This window comes from Microtus oregoni, unplaced genomic scaffold (genome assembly GCF_018167655.1).
Source record: "Microtus oregoni isolate MIOR12 unplaced genomic scaffold, Mior012 000026F_ref0000081, whole genome shotgun sequence".
Taxonomy (NCBI): domain Eukaryota; kingdom Metazoa; phylum Chordata; class Mammalia; order Rodentia; family Cricetidae; genus Microtus; species Microtus oregoni.
This window is the reverse complement of record NW_024543085.1, coordinates 14,136,354-14,157,910: the sequence shown is the minus strand read 5'-3', so window position 1 is coordinate 14,157,910 and position 21,557 is coordinate 14,136,354. Positions and strand designations below refer to the sequence as shown.

Below are 21,557 nucleotides of genomic sequence, written 5' to 3'. Positions count from 1 at the left end.
CCAATAAAAGCTATATTCTAAGTTTCCTTTTTCAACCATGATTTTACGCATGCAATGTGAGACTTAAAAGAAAACATTTTATGATACTAACAACAAAAGTTGGACTTAAAGTTATGAGATGGAGTAGCAGCTGCCAAGCAGAAGAACTATGTATGAATTCTGGGGAGAAATGGGCATTAACAGTTATTGTGGGGGGGAGCTGCTTGGGAGGATCTGAAGGAAGGAAGGAAAGGGAAGCAGGGGTGATGGAATTATAATCTCAAAACACCGCTTAAAAGGTGATTGATGATTGTTTATGGCAATGAAATTCTGGGGGCACAAATAAGAATGTGAACACAATGATAACCAAGTTAACGGTGCCCTAAGTGCCTTGTCTAACAGAATCCAGTTCAGTGCTGGACTGAACCTTTGTTTTGCTAACATTTTACCATTCCGATTCCCCAGTGCATCACCCTGGAGGAAACCTTACTGTGTTGAGCTTCATACTGGGAGCCATGGTGCTGTAGCTGCTGAGAACGTCGATAGCAACCATCTCCAGCCTTCAGGGCCTGCTTAAAGAGTTTTTCTGCTTCAGCAATAGTTGTGGCTTCTTCTTCGGCCAAGAGAATATAAGCAGTTGCACACCTGTCCATTCAGACATTACAAATTACAAACCCAAGGCCACTGAGTAGACTGGGGAGCTCATGCAGAAGGGTAAGGAGTTACACCAAACATGCAGCATGACCAACGGTTTCATGCACCTGTTTGTAGCTGTTGACACAGTAATGGTACAAAAGGAACACCTACAGTTTAGCTTAAGAGGTAGGATGCGAAGTGTTAGGAGCAAGGGGCTCATATATGACTTGGCCCCTTCTTAATGTGTCACTGGGGCAAGGTATCACTCTGCCTCCCTGGTGTATAACATGGCGTCTGTTCGGTGTCTTTGTGAAGGGTCAACAGATGCAGTCTGGGAAGTGCTCGGTGTAGCGTCAGCACCAAGGATACGCTCACAGAATGTCACCTAATGATGCTGAGTATAAGAGCTACCAGTGAATGTCTCCTTCCGACACTTGGAGAGTGACATATAAGCTTCCTTTTGTTTACTACATACAGATTATTTGCAGTTCAAGAATTTCTTCAGAGTGCAAAATTCATTAACTCAAGTTACTGACTGAAAAAACAAAATGAAACAGTGCTTGGAAATCCCACGGCAGCACTGCTTTTCTGCGTCAGAGATCATGAGAAGAACCTGCAAAAGTAGCTTCTGAAAAGCTCAAACTCTGACACAGCCACAGTCCCTAAGAAGAGCCCAGTCTCCTGCCTCCAACAACAAGCTAGCATTTGCCGCTGTATGTACAGTAAACACTATACCCGGCACTAAACGTCACCTTATCTAACCCTTCCAACAATCTTCTGAGGTAGGAAGCCAGAAGGGATATGCAGTTAACTCAGCAACACAGGAGGCTTTTAGGATGCAAACCTTCAAATCATACAGAGAACAGCCCACTGCCAGAGAACTGGAGAGTCTGAGGGGATGATGAGGCCAGAACAGGGGTGTTGATCCGCACTCATCCCTTCTCTCTCCTTGTCGAGTTCTCTGTGGCCATTGCCCTATTTCTTCTCCATCAGACCACAAGAGAGGAAATAAATAGAAATTAAAACTAAATGTTACTATGTGAAAACTGCAAAGCCAGCTGGGAGAAAGTATGAACTGACAGATAATACTAGGTTTGGGTCCATCTGATTCTTGGGGGTAGATGGGAGACTTACAAATTCTTTATCCCATCCCTTTAATTTCAGGTAAGAACCATCCGTGCAGATTTAGCTAAATATGAAAAGGTAGGGAGAAAACAGCTAGAATAAAAGCTAGAAAAGCAATTACTATGGAGGGGAGAATCCATGACTTGGGAAGAACAACAGCAATGCTAAAAACTGTCTCATGATTTACTGAGAGAACTACTTGGGTAGGCATCAGAGGAAATACTGATGGCCTCAGACGCCCACATATTAATATGAGTTTAAAGTAACAAACTGAATGTTGAGATAATAGTAACTGTAGACACAACATCAAAGAAACTAGCTATAAGATGGTAGCTGGGGGGTTGGGAGTTCATGAATAGTTGGGGCTAGCTGCTGGCTTTTTGTGTTCTTCCTTCAAATAGTATTCTGAGGAGAGGCAGAGTAGCAGTACTAGCCAAGAAACGTGTCTTTGTGGAACCTCATGAGTTCTGGGTAAAAACGAGCTAAGAGCTAGTGAGTGGAAGAAAAGGAGAGAGCAATAGAACTGCTAATGGTTGGGGGCACAGAACAGGACTCTCAGCTTGATGGAAGATGTCGATGATGCTTTTTGTCACAACACAATACACAGACAGAAGCAAGAAGTGTGGTGATGGAGTGACAACCATCCAGATATCTGCTACAAGTCTTGTTTGGTTAGAAGTAGGGTACCTGACAGGCTCTTGACTTACTTCGGTAACAATTTTATCTCCCAGATGGTAGAGGAAGCAATTAGGGGAACTTCAACTCTGGACCTAATTCTGACCAAGAAGAAAAACATAGTTGGTGAAATGAAAACTGATAGGAACATTCAGCGAGAGTTACTACGTCATTCCAGAGTTCGGGGTAATCAAAGAGGTGGAGGTAGACTTGGAAAACTCATAGGAAAGAGGCAGGACTCAATGGCACGAGATGTAGTATGAAAAATGACTCAAGAGGACATTCCAAATATTCAAACAGCTTCCAAATATTCAATTGTAATCATAATGACAAAAAACAAAACAAAAAAACAACCTCCCAGGAAAGGCAGAGGGCAGCAGTGAAGCAAACAGTGTGGCTTGACAGAGATCTAGCCCAGGTCAATTCTTCAAGGACATGCAAACAAAACAAAAGATCAAAAGACGGCATGTGATGGATTGCAAGAAGTGGAATGGATTCATAAGAATAACATCAGGAGAACTAAAGTTCCAAATTGGCAAGGCTTGGCTAAATAAATAAATAAAACGAGCAAATACACAAAAACCACTAAAGGCAACCATTCTCTGTTTTAAAATTATGTCTATTGCTCTCCCTCCCAATTTCTCCAAAATCACCACAAAAACAAATAAGCAAAAAAGACAACACGACAACATTAAAATAAGGAAGGTGTGTGGTTAATAGTGGCGGACAGTAATGGCAAAGGGAAAATCCCTCACTCCCATCTTGCTCCTGGCTTCTCTATCAATGAGAATGACTGTCAGATTAAAAAGGAGAGAAGAAATTAACTCTAAAATGGAGAAAAAGATGTAAGACAGCACATCAGTAATACATTCTAAACAAACTACTCTTCTGGGAAGGGCAACTTCTAAGAAGCCAACTGGCCGTGCAGGCAGGACATGGAATTGCATTCTATAGGGTTGTGGGGTCACAAAGAATAGAGACTACAAGATGAGACAACAAATGTGGGAAGCCTTCACCAGGAGAGAAGGCGACTTCCCAAATGACAGACCAGTGATTCAGAAAGAAATTCCAATGAGTATTAAAGAAATTGCCTCTAAGCACATTAAAAAAAATAAAAATAAAATAAACGAAGCAGAAACCACTAGAAGTCAGCTTAAATGGCTAAGAGTAAGTAACACAAGGTTGCTAGCTTCATTTTCCCTGATAGACTTACAATATCTATTAAAGCTCTCTAAACAGCTGACAGACTTAAGATCAAAATGGAGAAATGCGGGCTGAATCACAGTGTGGCAGGGTGCTGGTGACTCATGGAATAATACCAAAGGAAGGCGATTAATGAAGACATGAGCCTGCAGGGTAGTTTCTACATGCCACGACCCAGGGCTTTGTAGTCCCAATACTTTTCTCAGAAACACGAATAACACACAAAAGGCAGGTGTATTAAACTTGTAGATGACAAGAAAGCAAAAGGTATGTCACATAACAGAGCCAGAAACCATGCCGGTCCAGCATTGCAGGGACAGGACTGGAAACTTAGTGACCACTGGAGAAGATTCTGTAACTTTCTCGAGAAAATCATAAAATAGTTTAACAATGACCACTTGGCAAGAACCCTGCTGAGGTGATTCAAACACCAGATGGGTGGTTGAGCTAACTGACCTTTAAGGTTTCTGCCAACCCTAACTTTTAATGACTCCGATATTAAGAAACTTATTTTCTCAAATCTCCAGAAGAAATTTCCCAGTCTTCCTTGATAAGCCATAGAAGAGTTGCAGCAGTAAGGACAAGGCTTCTGCTTGCTTTCATCTTGACAGTCAAACATTTTAATGCTGTTTTTTATCCCATTTATCTATTTTGTAGGCACTGTTTGTCCTACTAGCAGAGGTTCCATCTAGAAACAGGGATGCACAGATGAGCCTTCTACATCTAAAGAGAAAGACCCCTGTCAGAATGTTCTAGATATGCCAAGAACTCTACTTAGCTTATGTTCTCACAATACACCAAGTACATCCCTTGAAGGGTTTAATCTGGGGTCACAGTAAAGACACCTTGTTCTAAAGCAGCGAATCCCCTGCAAACCACCCTCCATGCCCTCGCCATGACTATCCTTCATAGAAGCAAAATTTTAGAAAGTAATGCCCTTAAAAATAGCCCTGCAGTTCAAATGCACAGCTTAGCAGAAGTGTCCCATCCATGGTGACTGAAAATATTCAGCATGAGACATGACGTCATTTTAATAGCAAGGCTGTTACTTACTCATTTATCTCCAAGGCTTCATGAGCTGCAGAAATCCTGGCTTGAGGGTTCCTCTCTCTCCAAGCTTTTTGCATTACTAGTTAGAAAATAAAAGGAACAGTGCAAGTCAGCTGGTGCATATAAATGGGTTGATAGATATAAGACAATAAGTGGCTGGCAGCTTTATTTGTAAGAGAACATTTTATTACCAAAAAGTCAGCCCATATCTCCAAAGTCACACAAGTATTCTGAATTACTATTCTATTGTTCTTCAGTTGCCAATAACAAACTTTTTGTGTGAGTATTAAATTACAGATATAAATATCATATACCAAAAAGTCAAGAAAATGAAGAGTCCATGTCTTTTGACTTCAATAAACATTTGCTGTTAGGAAGCATATTTTATGTATTTCAAAATTGTTATTTTATAGTCAGCTCATCCTGAATGTCCCTGCTACCATCTGAAAGTGACTCTCTCACGCTATTACTCATTCCACAATACATAGTTTCTATGCAACATGTTCCAATGTATTTGCTACAAACCCTGGATCTTTGAAGGTGGGAACTGTGTGGAGGATGTGAGCTAAGTTAAAGTGCTGTAGGATTTCACTTGGCAATGACTTTAAAAAAATTTTTCTTATATGGTTTGATAACTCATATTTTATAAGTTAGTTTCTTAAAAGTATGTAGAAATTGTTTTGTTTAAAGCTGTTGTCCTGGCTGGTTTTCTGTCAACTTCACATATCTAGAATGATCTGCGAAAAGGGACTTTCAGTTGAGACTATGCATCTATAAAACAGGCTGTGATAGTCTGTGGGACATTTTCTTAGTACAGACAAGGGAGTGCCCAGTTCATGGTGGGTGGCGCCATTCCTGGGCTGGTGGTCTTGGCTCTATAAGAAAGTAGGCTGAACAAACCAGTAAGCAGCACTCCTTCACGGCCTCTGCATCAGCCTCTGCCTCCAAGTTCTGGCCCAGTTTGAGTTCCTGCCTTGGTTTCCCTCAATGGGCTCTGATCCAGGATATGTAAATAAACTCTTTCCCAAGTTGCTTTTAGTCAGCGTTTCACTATAGTGACAGCAATCCTAACTAATTCAGGAGTTTTCAGCTATTTACTTTGGACCATTTAATAACTCAAAACTTACCAGTAGGAAAGTAATGAACGTGAAATGCATGTTAAAGTCTTCTCTGAGGTAGAAAACACAAATGCACCCCTACAGGCAAAGCCACATGCCCTTCCAGTGCTTGTAAACCAATCTATTAAGTAAGGAAACTAGCCTGCTCGCTTACAGCCAGTGATCCCAGCTTCCAGTTAGAATGTGATCAAGGGACCCCTCATTCCACCTCACCATGAGTTAAACTCCTGTCATGTGAGAGGTAGGCCTTCAAGATACACAAAGATAACTTTAGTGTTTTAAAATCATGTTCTAGATAATAATAAGCCTCATTCCTATACTGATAATCATTGTGAATAAATTCAATATAAGGGTTATATTCTTCAATTTACTATTTTATTTATTGGAGAGAGAGGTATGTGTGTGCCTAAACAATAACCTCAGGTGTCAATCCTTCATCCCCCTTTCTTCTTCTTTTCCCTTTTTTTTTTTTTTTTTTTTTTTTTTGAGACAGGTTCTCTAATTTGGCCTGGATTTCATCACATGGTTTCAGCTGACTGCCCAGTTAGCCCCAGGAATCCACATGTTCCCACCTCCCCAGAGCATATGCTACCACATCCGGATTTTGTTTCCTTCAGGTCCTCATGCTTACAAGGCAAGAGCTTTGCCCACTGAGTTTATCTCCCCACCCCTCATTATTCCTTTTACACAGCCCAGGCTGACCTGGACCTTACTATGCAGTCCAAATTCATGTCAACCTCAGCCTGCTGAGTGTTTAAGGTTACAGATGTGTGCCACCAAACCTAGCTGTAGAGCGGTTATTTCAGAAGCAGAGCCGTGATCTGGAATGAGCTAAGAAGCTTCCCAACCCTGATGTATCCCTAGGACTTTCCATACTTGCATCTGCGGGACGGAGATGGTCTGAATCACAAGTAAAGAATGTCTGGTGATCCTGGGCAGAGAGATTCATGTCATAGTACGTCAGAGGTTCGCGTCCTGTGACCCACGTGTACCTGTCAAGGGCAAATACGATTGTCAAACAGTTTTGAGAAAGGAAAGACCTACAAAAGAGGAAGCTGCAGAGCAACCAAAACGCAAACCAGTGCTGAGTATTGAAATAACTTTGCTCATGAACACCAAAACTTATTTGTAAAAGTCATCCTGCTTGGGGATCAGTGGTTAGGAGCACTGGCTGCTCCTTCATGGTATTCCTGTTGGATTTCCAGCAGCCATGCGACAGCTAACAACTATCTGCACCTCCAGTTCCAAGGGGATCCACTGCCCTCTTCTGGCCTCCCTTGGCATTGCATGCACACAGCACACAGGTATATGCAGGCAAATCACTCATACACATAAAAATAAATCTTAAAAAAATCTTCCTTCACAGAGAGGGAAATCAGAGAAGCATCACCTTTCACGATAGACACAAATAGCATAAAAAATCTTGGGGTAACTCTGACCAAGGAAGGGAAGATCTATTTGACAAGAAACTTAAGTCTTTGAAGAAGGAAATTGAAGAGGACACCAGAAAATGGAAGGATCTCCCTTGCTCTTGGATTGGGAGGATCAACATAGTAAAAATGGCAATTCTACCAAAAGCAATCTATAGATTCAATGCAATCCCCATCAAGGTCCCATCAAAATTCTTCACAGAGCTAGAGAAGACAATAATCAACTTTATATGGAAAACAAAAAACCCAGGATTTATTATTGGCTAAATAAATAAATAAAACGACTTAGTTAAGGGAGCCACCTTAGGGTTGGCAAGAGACTTGAACCTAGAGTGGCTCCCAGGTGCCCAAGCCGAGGTCCCCAGTTAATTCCTTGGGCAGCTGGGGATAGGGAACCTGAAATGACCCTATCCTAGAGCAATACTGACGAATATCTTGCATATCATCATAGAACCTTCATCTGGTGATGGATGGAGATAGAGACAGAGATCCACACTGGAGCACTGGACTGAGCTCCCAAGGTCCTAATGAGGAGCAGAAGGAGGGAGAACATGAGCAAAGAAGTCGGGACAACGAGGGGTGCACCCACCCACTGAGACAGTGGAGCTGATCTATTGGGAGCTCACCAAGGCCAGCTGGACTGTGACTGAAAAAGCATGGGATAAAACTGGACTCTCTGAACATGGCGAACAATGAGAGCTGATGAGACGCCAAGGACAATGGCAAGGGGTTTTGATCCTACTTAATGTGCTGGCTTTGTGGGAGCCTAGCCAGTTTGGATATTCACCTTCCTAGATATGGACGGAGGGGGGAGGACCTAGGACTTACCACAGGGCAGGGAACCCTGACTGCTCTTTGGACTGGAGAGGGAGGGAGAAAGGAGTGGGGGGAGGGGGAGAAGGGTGGGAAGAGGGGGAGAAGGGTGGGAGGAGGGGAAGGGAAATGGGAGGCTGGGAGGAGGTGGAAACTTGTTTTTTTTTTCTCATTTTCTCAATAAAAAAAAGATTTAAAATAAATAAATAAATAAAACGAGCAAATATACAAAAACCACTAAAGGCAACCATTCTCTGTTTTAAAATTATGTCTATTGCTCTCCCTCCCAATTTCTCCAAAATCACCATAAAAACAAATAAGCAAAAAAGACAACACAACAACATTAAAATAAGGAAGGTGTTAAAATAATAAAGGATCGTCTGGAGGCATTACCATCCCTGACTTCAAACTCTATTACAGAGCTACAGCATTGAAAACAGCTTGGTATTGGCATAAAAACAGAAAAGTCAACCAATGGAATTGAATAGAAGACCCTGACTTTAACCCACAAACCTATGCACACCTGATTTTCGATAAAGGAGCTAAAAGTATACAATGGAAAAAAGAGGGCATCTTCAACAAATTGTGCTGGCAAAACTGGATGTCAATCTGTAGTGTAGAAGAATGAAAATAGATCCATATCTATCACCATGCACAAAACTCAAGTCCAGATGGATTAAAGACCTCAATATCAGTCCGAACACACTGAACCTGACAGAAGAGAAAGTGGGAAGTACTCTACAGCACATGGGCACAGGAGACCACTTCCTACGTATAACCCCAGCAGCAAAGACACTAAGGGCATCATTGAATAAATGGGACCTCCTGAGACTGAGAAGCTCTGTAAAGCAAAAGGCACTGTCACTAAGACAAAAAGGCAACCCACTGACTGGGAGAAGATCTTCACCAACCCCGCAACTGACAAAGGTCTGATCTCCAAAATATATAAAGAACTCAAGAAACTAGACCGTAAAAGGCTAATCAACCCAATTATAAAATGGGGCACTGAGATGAACAGAGAATTCTCAACAGAAGAAGTTCAAATGGTCAAAAGACACTTAAGATCATGCTCAACTTCCTTAGCGATCAGAGAAATGCAAATCAAAACAACTTTAAGATACCATCTTACACCTGTCAGAATGGCTAAAATAAAAAACACCAAGGATAGCCTTTGCTGGAGAGGTTGTAGAGAAAGGGGTGCACTCATCCATTGCTGGTGGGAATGCAAACTTGTGCAACCACTTTGGAAAGCAGTGTGGCGGTTTCTCAGGAAATTCGGGATCAACCTACCCCTGGACCCAGCAATACCACTCTTGGGATTATATCCAAGAGATGCCCTATCATATGACAAAAGTATATGCTCAACTATGTTCATAGCAGCATTGTTTGTAATAGCCAGAACCTGGAAACAACCTAGATGCCCTTCAATGGAAGAATGGATGAAGAAAGTATGGAATATATACATATTAGAGTACTACTCAGCAGTAAAAAACAATGACTTCTTGAATTTTGCATACAAATGGACGGAAATAGAAAACACTATCCTGAGTGAGGTAAGCCAGACCCAAAAAGAGGAACATGGGATGTACTCACTCATATTTGGTTTCTAGCCATAAATAAAGGACATTGAGCCTGTAATTCGTGATCCTAGAGAAGCTAAATAAGAAGGAGAACCCAAAGAAAAACATATAGGCATCCTCTTGAATATTAACCTTCATCAGGTGATGAAAGGAGACTGAGACCCACATTGGAGCACCGGACAGAAATCTCAAGGTCCAAATCAGGAGCAGATGGAGAGAGAGCACGAGCAAGGAACTCAGGACCACGAGGGGTGCACCCACACACTGAGACAATGGGGATGTTCTATTGGGAACTCACCAAGACCAGCTGGCCCGGGGTCTGAAAAAGCCTGGGATAAAACCGGACTCACTGAACATAGCGGACAATGAGGACTACTGAGAACTCAAGAACAATGGCACTGGGTTTTGATCCTACTGCATGTACTGGCTTTGTGGGAGCCTAGGCAGTTTGGATGCTCACCTTACTAGACCTGGATGGAGGTGGGCGGTCCTTGGACTTCCCACAGGGCAGGGAACCCTGATTGCACTTTGGGCTGATGAGGGAGGGGACTTGACCGGGGGAGCGGAAGGGAAATGGGAGGCAATGGTGGGGAGGAGGCAGAAATCTTTAATAAATAATTAATTAAAAATAATACTGGCAAAAAAAAAAAAAGAAGTTCTGGGGCATGACTCCTTAGTACTGGAAAAGCTGGGGGTAGCACACACTTGTAATCCCAAGATTCAGGCGGTGGATGCAGTAAGAGAGAAGTTAAAGATCACCCTCAGTTGCCTAATGAGGACAGCAGAGTTCAATGGGAGTGTATCTCAAACAATGCTGGGGGCTAACAAGATGGCTCAGCAGGGATGAGCACTTGCTGTGAAACCTGACGCCCTCGGTTTGATTCTTAGAACTGAGAAAGGAAGCTCTGACCTTCTGACTTCCCCGTGTGTGAGGATTTGAATGAGAAAGGAGCCATAGGCTTAGGTATTTGAATGTTTGGTCCTCAGTGTGTGTGTGTGTGTGTGTGTGTGTTTGTGGGGGGGGGGGTGCGGGGGTCAGGAGGGGATGACTGTTTGGGAAGGTTTAGGGGATATGATCTTGTTGGAATGGGGGTGGCTTTGTTTGATGAAGTGTGTCACTAGGGGTGCACTTTGAGGTTTCAAAAGCCCACAGCACACCCACTATCTTTGTCTTCTGTCTGTGGACCAGAATGTAAATCTTCCTGACGACTGCTCCAGCTCCATACCTGTCTGCTTCCTACCCTGATGATCATGGACGACCCCCTTAACACCGCACTCAAGCCCCCAATTAAATGCTTTCTTCTTGGTCATGGTGTCTCTTCACGGCATAGAACAGTAAAGAAGACAACACCCATGGCATGTACACACTATTAACTGAAAGCTGTAAAAACGACAAAGCTAGAGTCGGAGAGGTGGTTTAGTGGGTAAAGGAACTGGCAGCCAAGCCAGATAACCTGAGTTCTCTCTCCAGGTCCCACATCGTGGAAGGAAAGAATCAAGTCTCAAAAGCTGTCCTCTTTTTCTACATGCATCCCATAGCATGCAGATTTGTGCACACATACGTTGAATAAAAGCAACTGTAAGAAAAAAAATGTGGTACAAAAAAAAAAAAGGGTTGTCAAGCTCGATGGCACATACAGGCCATCTCAGTATCTGGGAGCTGGAGCCAGGGGGGAACAGGAGTTCGAGATCATCTGTGACTACCTAGTAAGCTGAAGGTTAGTCTGAACGATATGCAATCCGAAACTCACAAAAGAAAAAAAGAAAGCAAAAGAAAAGAAAACCTTAAATATTTTATAAGCATAAATAAAGACCAAAATTTTAAAAAAAATCTTCCTTCAGGAATTAATAGCACAAATAAATACAAATTTTCTCATATATTTTTGTCTTAACATTTCAGTAGTCTTTGATAATGAAAACTTCTCTAATTAATATTACAAACAGATATTTTTCCCAAACTATGAAATTCCTAATTTGCCTAATTAATTCACTCAATTAAGTTGCAATAAATATAACGTGTCTGGAACCAATATAATCAACTTTTAGGGAACCTTCAGAATTTGGGAGCTGCAGCTAGCCTAAAATCTCAAGTTCAATATCTAGAACCCTCCCACAAGTTTGTCTATGAGCATTACATGCACCATATACATACACATACACATATAAACACACTTAATTTTTTTCAAAGAATAGGTGCAATAGAAAAAAATACAACTTATTTGTATATTATTCTCAACTAGAATGTTAAAATACCTTTAAAACAGAAAAACAAAAATGCTTTAAGATAGTATCAGAAAACAGAAGCTGCTGGACATGGCGATACATGCCTACAATCCCAGCTCTCACTCATGAGGCAAAAAGATCAGGAGTTTAGGATGCCAAACAGCAAGGTCTGGACTCTGAAACCCTGTCTCAAGCAAAAGCAAGCAAGAGGGCTGGAGAGATGGCTCAACGGTTAAGAGCATTGCCTGCTCTTCCAAAGGTCCTGAGTTCAATTCCCAGCAACCACATGGTGGCTCACAACCATCTGTAATGAGGTCTGGTGCCCTCTTCTGGCTAACTGTATACATAACTAATAAATAAATTTAAAAAAAAAAAAGCAAGCAAGAAAAAAGAAGTAGGAGGAATAAAGAAGAGAGGAGATGGAAAAGGAGGAGGTGTAGGGAGGATAAAGGGAGGCGAGAGGAAGGCGGGAAGGAGGGAGGGGAAGAGAGTAAAACACTCTAGTACGTGACCCCTAAGTGAACCAGCAATGGCGCTTGCTATTTTTGCTCCCTCAGCCACTCACTCACTCGTTTCCTGAGCTGACAAAAGACTCACCGATTGTATTCAGCACCCCTAAACAAATTTAGTGGATTTCGCCACACTTTGCACTCTGTAACAAAGAGAATATGAAAAACGTTACACGTAAGTCCAGTGACATGAGGAGCTAATTAATTCAGTAAAACACCCTTCCGGACCATTTGATAAGATAATGTTATTCTCTATCCTTTATATAGGAAACTGAAAAACCAAAGGCAACCCCTGAGGTTAATCAGGTAATGGAGGCCAAGCAGGCCCTGGGACAGACACATCACCTAATCTCTGGGCCCCAGTTTCCTTGTTTTCTCAAACCACAGCACATGCCTGTGTCAGCTACTGCGTGACTTCATGTGCTTACTCTAAGAGAGCTAGTGGGTTTTGTGAATTGATCTCCAAAAACATAGGGAAGGGTACATGTGGAGATGAGACTCTATTTCCAGCACTCTGGAATCCAGCTCTACATAACACGGAGAACCCTAGACTCAGCCAATTAAGGACTATGCTAGTTTTTATTTGGAGATAATTTGCTAGATTGATATTGTCTTCCCAGGAAGGAATATGAAAATTAATAAAGTTACCACAATTACAGAAAGAAGTTCTATGAAAATAAACTGTTTGAGGACCTACTTATGCTGATTATGTGTGTGTGTGTGTGTGTGTGTGTGTGTGTGTTATCCCATTAATGTCATAATGTTAATTACTACTAAGATTATACATTTTTTTTAATACGGGGAGCACAGAAACTTAGGACCATGTGGCTTTTACCTTGGGCAGTGCATTAATAGCTTTAAGACTGTGTTCTATTAAGCATGTGATTAATAAGCTACAATTGGTTGCAAACATCCTATTGATCAATACTTTCTAATGATTTATAATACTAGATCCCTTTGGATAAACAAAGTTTTATTAGAAAATAAAACCCACTTAACCAAACCCAAAACATCAGTACCCAAGGAACACACCCAATGATATGTACACTCAAACGATGGCAGAAATCCAAGAGCTATTAAAGGCCAGATGATGATTCGCTGGGATTCTGCAGTAGGCCTATCCATCCAACTTCCATCCCTCCACCCCTCTGTCCTTCCACCTAGTAGGCATCATTTAACTCTGGGTGCAGAAAACATATGAAGTAGTACTATAGTCCTCTGTATGCAATAAAGTAGAAGGCACGCTGTGATCCTCTGCATGCTCACAGTACAGCACGGCTGAACTAGTAAAGCAAGCATGTTCTTTTTTTTTTTTTTATTTTTTCGAGACAGGGTTTCTCCGTAGCTTTTTGGTTCCTGTCCTGGAACTAGCTCTTGTAGACCAGGCTGGCCTCGAACTCACAGAGATCCGCCTGCCTCTGCCTCCCGAGTGCTGGGATTAAAGGCGTGTGCCACCACCGCCCGGCAGCAAGCATGTTCTTATACTGGGATGTGTGTTTCCATTTAAAAGAGATAAATTTGTCTTCAAATTAAGACAATATCTCATTTTAAATTTATGCAACGTTTAGAATGGCCCTAAAATTTTGTCAGCTTAATTTGTCATTTAATGCAATGTCTCTGGATTCTGTTAAGTAACTGAAATTTGATAGTCATCACTTCATATGACACAAACTAGGAAATCATGTTTCTTTTAGTTAATTATTTGCTGTCCAAACAAGATCTATTAGAAGGGTCATGAACACTGTGGTTGCAGATCTTGGCTTGAAACACCACGGTCATCCAAACGATCGTGGTTACTATCCTAGGGCTGGAGTAACTCTCAGAATGTCACCACTGCTCCCCAGTTAAACCACTGAGGTTCAGAATGCTCCTCTTGACACTTCCCAAACCGTGCAAGGTTTATAGTTAGGCTACAATAAACTTGTAGTACAAGGAAGTACATGTTAGAAATATTTACAATAAAACAGGAATATTTGAAAAGATAGTTCTCCTATTTAATTTGATTGGGAAGATTAAATTTTTTAAAAAGTTTGGCCAATGTTTTTCTCCAAGTACATTATTACTGTGCCTGGGGGAAAATACTATTCAAAATCCAACTGGCAAATTAAACTGAAAATTATCTCCAATTAAATGTTGCCTCTATTACATCAGTTGGAACTTAAAATATTTCTAAGGAAAAATAACTCCAAAAAGAAATACTGTGTACTTTAAACAGTCAGTGCCTAAACGACACTTTATTTAGGAATTTCCATAACATTGCCAGCAGGGGGTGCTGCAAACGTTCTAAAACTTAGAACTCAAGATGCAAGTAGCTGTGGAAGACGTAAAGTGGGGAAAGGCGACCAAGGCGTACAAAGCAGCTTTGCGCAGGGCAGGGTTGTTTTTCCTTAAGAAATATAAGCAATATAAAGGTCATCTGTATGCACACATCTAATTTTTGCCTTAAGTGACATCACAGCTACATAAATTTCATCTTTGTTCTTCTATTCCATAATCTTTCATGTAGAAAATTCTTTTAGCATGGCATCACTCCAGAGAGCACACCCCATAAATATCGATCGCCTGACGTGACTTAGTGTATCATAGAAAGGGTATAAATGCCAAATATGAAGATTTCAGAGAAGTGAACCTCCATGGGGTAAGACAGCGTAAACATATGTTCTTTTCTTATGTGTACTCTTGAGGAATAAACTTATTGCAGACCATATTTCAATTTTTCCTTCAAAAAAGAATGTTCCATTCTTCGTGATCTTCCACCATTTCTGCGCCACTGGGAAGCACTGAAAGTCGCCTTCACTAAGCGCCTGTTCGCAGCATCAAGCGTCGACTATCCATCTGTCTCTAAGACAAGCACACACTTGTGCCTTCATCTTCAGTGTCCACAGGACAGTCTCCATGCACGGCTGCTGATGGAAATGCTGTGCCCTCAGCATGGATGCAAGACCGCCAAAGCTCTAGGGAAAGGACCCAGCTGCCATTAAGTTTCTATGTGGGGCACAAAGAACATAACCTTAATGCAGTAAGGATTTCTAAAGCAAGCTCTGCATGTTTTCGAAGCCCTTCACCACCATCATTACTTTGTAGCTTAGACCCAGTCACTGTGCTGGCTGGTTTTGTGTCAACTGACACAAGCTATAGCCATCCGAGAAGAGGGAACGAGGATGGAGGAAACTCCCCCAGAAGACTGGGTATTTTCTTAATTAGTGATTGATGAGGGAGGTCCCAGCCCATTGTGAGGGGGGACACACTTGGTCCTGAGTGCTGAAATTGCAGGCAGGAACCTCCACACCAGGCTGCCCTGCACTGGGCTTTTCACAGCAGCAAAGCGGCCTTCATCGGTTCTAAACTTAGCTTTCATTGATCCTTTCTCTAAGGAGGTCTCAGGTTATCATCTACACTCCCTACATAAATCAGTGAGATGAAAAGGGTCTATGTATATTAGACCCTTTCCTCCAGGTCACAATAAGGCCTGGCGTCTGGATTCATCTCTTACCTACAACAGGCAACAAACCTGTTCCTACCAAAGTATCACATTCAACATCCTGTAGCTTCATCAATTCAAATGTCCAATGGAAGAACAGACTTCGAGATTCCTCTAGGGCATGTCAGTTACTTCAAAATAATACTTCCAACGTGTCTAAACATGTCATTGGACATATTATTAGATTAACCCCAAGCGAACTGGTCTTTGAAGTGATTTTGCCTACAGTTCATTAGCTTTGATATATTAGAGATGAATACCCAATAGTCTACATCATACTGATCAATTTTAGGTAATTATTAGAAGTGCTTCTTTTGGAAAAATAATTAATCCATAACTCCTTCATAACTTTTCAAAATAACTACATTGAGAGGTGATATAAGGCTTGAATGGTGTGTTGGGCCTGCTGGCTGCAAATGAGAGGTCAGCAACACAAAGGGGAATCATCTCTACGTGTGGCTGCCGGGGTCTTTAGCTAGCTGAGCTTCAACCAGCTTGCTTGGAAGACAGAGCTTGGAGCAAAGACCTCCTACCCAGATTTGTGGGTTTCAGGACAGAACACCGAGGGCACAAAACACCTAAAGAACTGCCAGCAAGTCACGTGGGTAGTGGACCCCGAGAGGGAGAGGCCTGTTCAAACCGCCATCCTCTGCCCACCACACCAAGCACCAGACGGTGACTGCGAACCTCCAGCCGCTGGGCACTTGTCCCTCCAGAGGAGCCAGCCTGGGCCGGACACCATGATCCCACAGAGCAGAAGAGAGATGCGACCGTGGAGCTGAACCACAGGCCCATACCCGCGGCCGCGCCTGTCCAGAAACCAGAAAGGGGCCCAGCACGAGCCCGCAGGTGAACCCCTCGGAGGCCACCCCACTGCCTCACGGTACAGCGGGCGCAGGACTGGTCTGGCCTGACCTTGTTTACAATGTTTGGGCAGTCGGAGCCGCTCTGCACTGGTCCCGGCCGGGGAGGACTGGACAGGCTGGATGGGCGCCATGTTTGACTTCTGCAAGGTGCAGTTCTTCACAGACCCGCCCAGTCTCACAAACAGAGCTGTCTCCTTATTCTGTATCATCTGATTTCATTTCAGTTTTGATGTCAGTATTTCAGCAGGGATAAAATGATACACTTGGTGGGTAAATCTACAGGGATCTACCGTGTGGGCTTCACTGGTTCAGGCTCCCCACAGCCTTGAGAGTCCCTGCCCCTTGCACTGTCCCTTCCTCCCCAAAATCCCCCTCTCTGGGACCTGGGCTGTTGCTTATGGGCCTCAGATCCAAAGCCGTCGTGTTTCTGTGGCATTTTGTAGGCATCATAGTTTAAATAAAATGCTCATATAAAGAAAACAATTTTGGATAACGTTCATTCAACAAATTTTGTTGCTACAAATTCTTGCAGGGAACACAAAGGGGGATTAGTGAGCGTGAGTTGTAAGGCCATTTTTATTGGCTTGCTTAATTGAAGATAGTACCACTGTCTTCAAAGGTATTGTAAGATATCTAAATCTTTTCATTCAAAGGCTATGCATTTCTCACTGACCATTTCTGATAACATCAACTCCACCAAATAATATATTAAACCTGACACAAGTCTTAAATATATGCATAGTCACTAGAAAGTAAAGCCATTACAGGCCTTTTCACCATTTAACTAGAAATCTAGTCTGTATTAGAATATAATTTTTAATGCCAAATGATTTTGAAAAGATGACTAGGGAAATCACTTTGAGGCCATACATTAAATTTTGGCATGTCTCTATCTATCTATTTATCCTCACCGAGACTATTAGCAAGCAATCCCAAAGGTCCCTGATGCATAAAAGTTCCTAACTTTGCAAAGGGAGTCGTGCACTGCAAGCTCTGAAAGGCTTGGGTGTAAAAGTCACTGACCATGCGGCCATATCCCTGAGTGGTGGCATTCTCCCAGATCTGTTTATAAAGTTAGTTTATCTGGGAGGCACTGCTATGTAAAAAGCTGTCCCCTGACTTGGTATTTCTGCGTGGCCTCATTTATTTACATAATATTCCGTGAAATTGATATTACTGTTATTCCCATGTTTTCAGATTAAGATACTAAAGTTTATTTAGGAAAGTTAAATGGCAAGCCTTAGGTCACTGACTGTGAAAGTTATAGAACTAGAACAACCCGGTTGTCAATCATTGCCACTAAGCTGCTTTTAAAGTCATTTAATGTCCTGTCATAAATCTTGTCTTGCACCGTGTTAGAGTATTAATACTATTGTTATTAAGGTTTTTGAAGCCAGTTGTCACTCCATTGATATGGGATTTTCCTCTGTATGCTGTGATTACCATTGATAAATAAAGGAACTGTGTTGGACCTATAGCAGGACTATAGGGGAACAGAGCTAGGCAGGGGAAACTAAGCTGAATGCTGGGAGAGAGAAGGCAGGGTCTGGAGAAACCATGTAGCCCTGCTGGACACAGATGACAGAACTTTAGCAGGTAAGCCACAGCCAGATTAATAGAAATGGGTTAAATTAATATGTAAGACTTAGCCAATAAGAAGCTAAAGCTAATGGGCCAAACAGTGATTTAGTTAATATGGTTTCTGTGTGATTATTTCGGGGCTAAGTGGCTGGGAACCAACAAGTGGCCCCCTCTTTACAACATTCCATAGATTAAACTGACCTTAGAACTTTCAATTTTCCTGGCTTTGCCTACCTAACACTGAGATTACGTATGTGAGCCAACAAGCCCAACAATAATCTTTCAGTTACTTAATTACTGAATTTCAGTTACTTATATTAACTTTGGCCTTACAGCCCTTACAGTCACTGGGGCAGTCACTTAAAGTATCCAACTAGTCCTTAAGAACTTGGATTCATACAGTTGTGCACACCTACCTGAAATCCCCAAACTCTGGAGGGAAAGGCTGAAGGACTCGGAGTTTGAGACTACCCTGAGATATAGAGGAAAGTACTGCTCAAGAAAAGGGAAGAAAGGGGACCCCAGAAAAAAACTACCCCGGCGTGTTGGTCATGGCACGTATGCCTCCTGGACCCAGCGTTCTCAGATTTAAAATGGACATAATAATAGTCATCTGCTTAGTGGGGTTATTGTAAGGATTGAGTATGGTAATATCACTTAAAACTGATTGCAAGTACTAAAAGGGTTAAATATTACCAGACCTTCATGGATTTATATGGGGAAAATTGTTTAATTGTAGGGATTTGCCATTTATGACAGCTTTAGGACTTTTTTCACTTTCCCCAAGTTTGTTATTTCCAATGCTTCTTTGTTGCCCGTTTAAAATCAGTGCTTGAACTGCCCCTAATGTTCCAATGAACATTAATTTAGAATGCAGAATATGTATTTATACAGCATGGTTAGATTTAAGTAGAAATTAGAATTTTTATAACGAGGATTTGAAATATATTTTGAAAACCAGTAAGATGGCGATGAGATGGCTTGGACAGGAAGCCTGGTGGCTGTGTTGGAGCTCTCTGGAGGTCCGGTTCTCGGGCTTGTTAAAGCATCTCAGAGCGGCTGAGCTTGATTTGGCACCGCTGCTCACAGGATGGAGCAATTGCACATTCCCATATCTATCTGGCAAGAGGCACATGTGCAAACCTTGTCTCTATGATATTGTGTTTGAAAACAAGAATAAATTATCAAAACATGTTCCGCTAAAGCCAAACTCTAGGTCTCAGTGGGCTGTGAGAATCCCTTCTCTCAGGAAGAAGTTGGCCACATTTTAAACCATGTGCATCACCAACTCATGAACTACTTTGAATTAATAAATGACAGTAAAATGCATAGTGATGTGGTGAAATACTTCAGCAGAATTGATCAGAAACCATACATTTGGAAGAAACAAGTTCAGTTCCCAAATACAGTAAAATAAAACAAGAATGTCTACGAACATGACCAAACAAGATGAAGTTTGACTAAAGGAAGGAACTGTACAATCAACCATGTTTCTCCCCTGAAACACACAGATAACAGTCATAGAACAATATGAAGAAGTCTGAATTCAGTCCACTTTGCACAGATAGGGGCTTTAAATTCACTCACAGCCTGCCCTGTTTTCCCAGTGCTCACACTACCACCTTCAGATCACCATCAGCTGGGCCATGTCTGCAAGATTTCAGTCACAGAAAATTATATTTTAAGGAAAAGACTCCAACTAGTTTTCACATGGACCAATGCTTATAGCTAATGGTTTCATTTTACTTTTAGCTTTGTCTGTGATTTTATTTTTCAAATAATGCCCTTAGACTTCCTTTCCCACATCTATGGATTTTACTTGCCAGGTTACAGTCCGTGTAAAGTCCAGTGAAGAAGTCTATGGTGTTTTAAGGAAATGACATACTCTACCCTCTGTTAGGAATTCAATAGCCTTTTATTAGGTTAAAGCAATAAGAAATTTAAGACAAACACATCTATTTTAAGAAAATATATGAATTATTTTCATATCTGGACTTTTTCTCCTATATACTGAGCTGAAATCAGACTATAAATAGAAAGTTATCAATAATAAAGATAATTGCAGATAAATCTATTTTTCTAGTACTTTCCTTATTCAGAAATAAAAGCCTGCCAAGCATGGTGGCTCTTGCCCATAAATTCAGTATTCTAAAGGATGAGAGAGGAGGAATATAGGGAGTTAGAGGCTATCCCTGGCTGCAGTGAATTTCAGGACAGGGTAGGAAGAGACTGTCTCAAACAAACAAAAAGTGTACACACACATGCACAACACAAGAAAATACAACAGTCAACACAAGAGAATATGAAGTGATGTTAATTCCATGTATCTGGTGTTGCCATACCTGCATCCATGTTTGTCATACTGAGTTAGCCACATATTCATACCTAAATACACTTAGACAAAGTAATTTCCATTTCTCTAAAGGTATCCATTTAAACATTGATGTAAAATCATGTCATAGATGCTATATATATATATATATATGTATATATATATATTTCAGTAAATTAATAGAAACTAGATGCAGAGGAGTAAACACTAGTGTAACTGAGTCAGTAATAATCAAAACTTTCATCTTAGACTGGTAAAATCCTGATATATGTAAACCTGAGAATGCCTATGGCTACTATTTTTTTTAGTATATTTTTATCTTTTCATTCTGTTTTGTTTGGTTTGATTTTGAGACTGGTTCTAGACCAGTCTTGAACCCATGGACTCTACTGATCCTTTGGTATTTGCCTCCCAAGTATCTGGGGCTACAAATGTCTACCTAGATGAATATATTACTTAAAAGGATTTGAGTCTTTCTGACAGATGATGACATTGAGACTCACTAGTAAGCCATGCATCTACTCAGAAAATTCTAATGATGGCCCAGCAGATGGCTTATCAAACCTGAGAGCATGAGACTGAGGCATCCCTAGAACCCACCTACAAGTAGGAGGAGAGATCTGACCTCTGACCTTCACACACAGGCTGCGCACACATCTTTCCACCCCAATTATGCACACACTTGATGACAGATAAATGTAAAATGTAAGAAATGTAACTAAGGAGAGAACCTGGACTTTTGCTGTAGGAATCCCTACCGCCAGTCGCCTGTAAGTTACCCGCCCACTTGGGCGTGGCCTCTTATACTATTGATGCCAATGTAAAGCGAGCAGCCGGTCTCTTTTCCAGCTGCGGGATTCAGTTGCTGTTCCCTGTTCCAGCAGAGGACTGTGATCTGTGAGTCTACCCCTAAAGAAATAACCCTTTCTTATACTCAGTTCTGAGCTAGTGTGGGA

At 41.6% G+C, this 21,557-nt stretch overlaps 1 protein-coding gene across 4 annotated transcripts in view; it reads right to left on the bottom strand.

Moving 5' to 3' along the window:
• Nucleotides 1–21,557, bottom strand: part of St7 (suppression of tumorigenicity 7) — a 234,044-nt gene that overhangs the window by 82,525 nt on the left and 129,962 nt on the right. For 3 of the 4 annotated variants that reach the window (XM_041675555.1, XM_041675558.1, XM_041675557.1), the window contains exons 4-8: nucleotides 12,430–12,484; nucleotides 6,663–6,778; nucleotides 4,672–4,747; nucleotides 2,448–2,516; nucleotides 470–624 (exon numbers count right to left, since the gene is read on the bottom strand). In XM_041675555.1, coding sequence (XP_041531489.1) covers nucleotides 470–624; nucleotides 2,448–2,516; nucleotides 4,672–4,747; nucleotides 6,663–6,778; nucleotides 12,430–12,484 — 471 coding nt within the window. The remainder of the gene's footprint in view (nucleotides 1–469; nucleotides 625–2,447; nucleotides 2,517–4,671; nucleotides 4,748–6,662; nucleotides 6,779–12,429; nucleotides 12,485–21,557) is intronic. The other variant, XM_041675556.1, reaches the window with a different exon arrangement.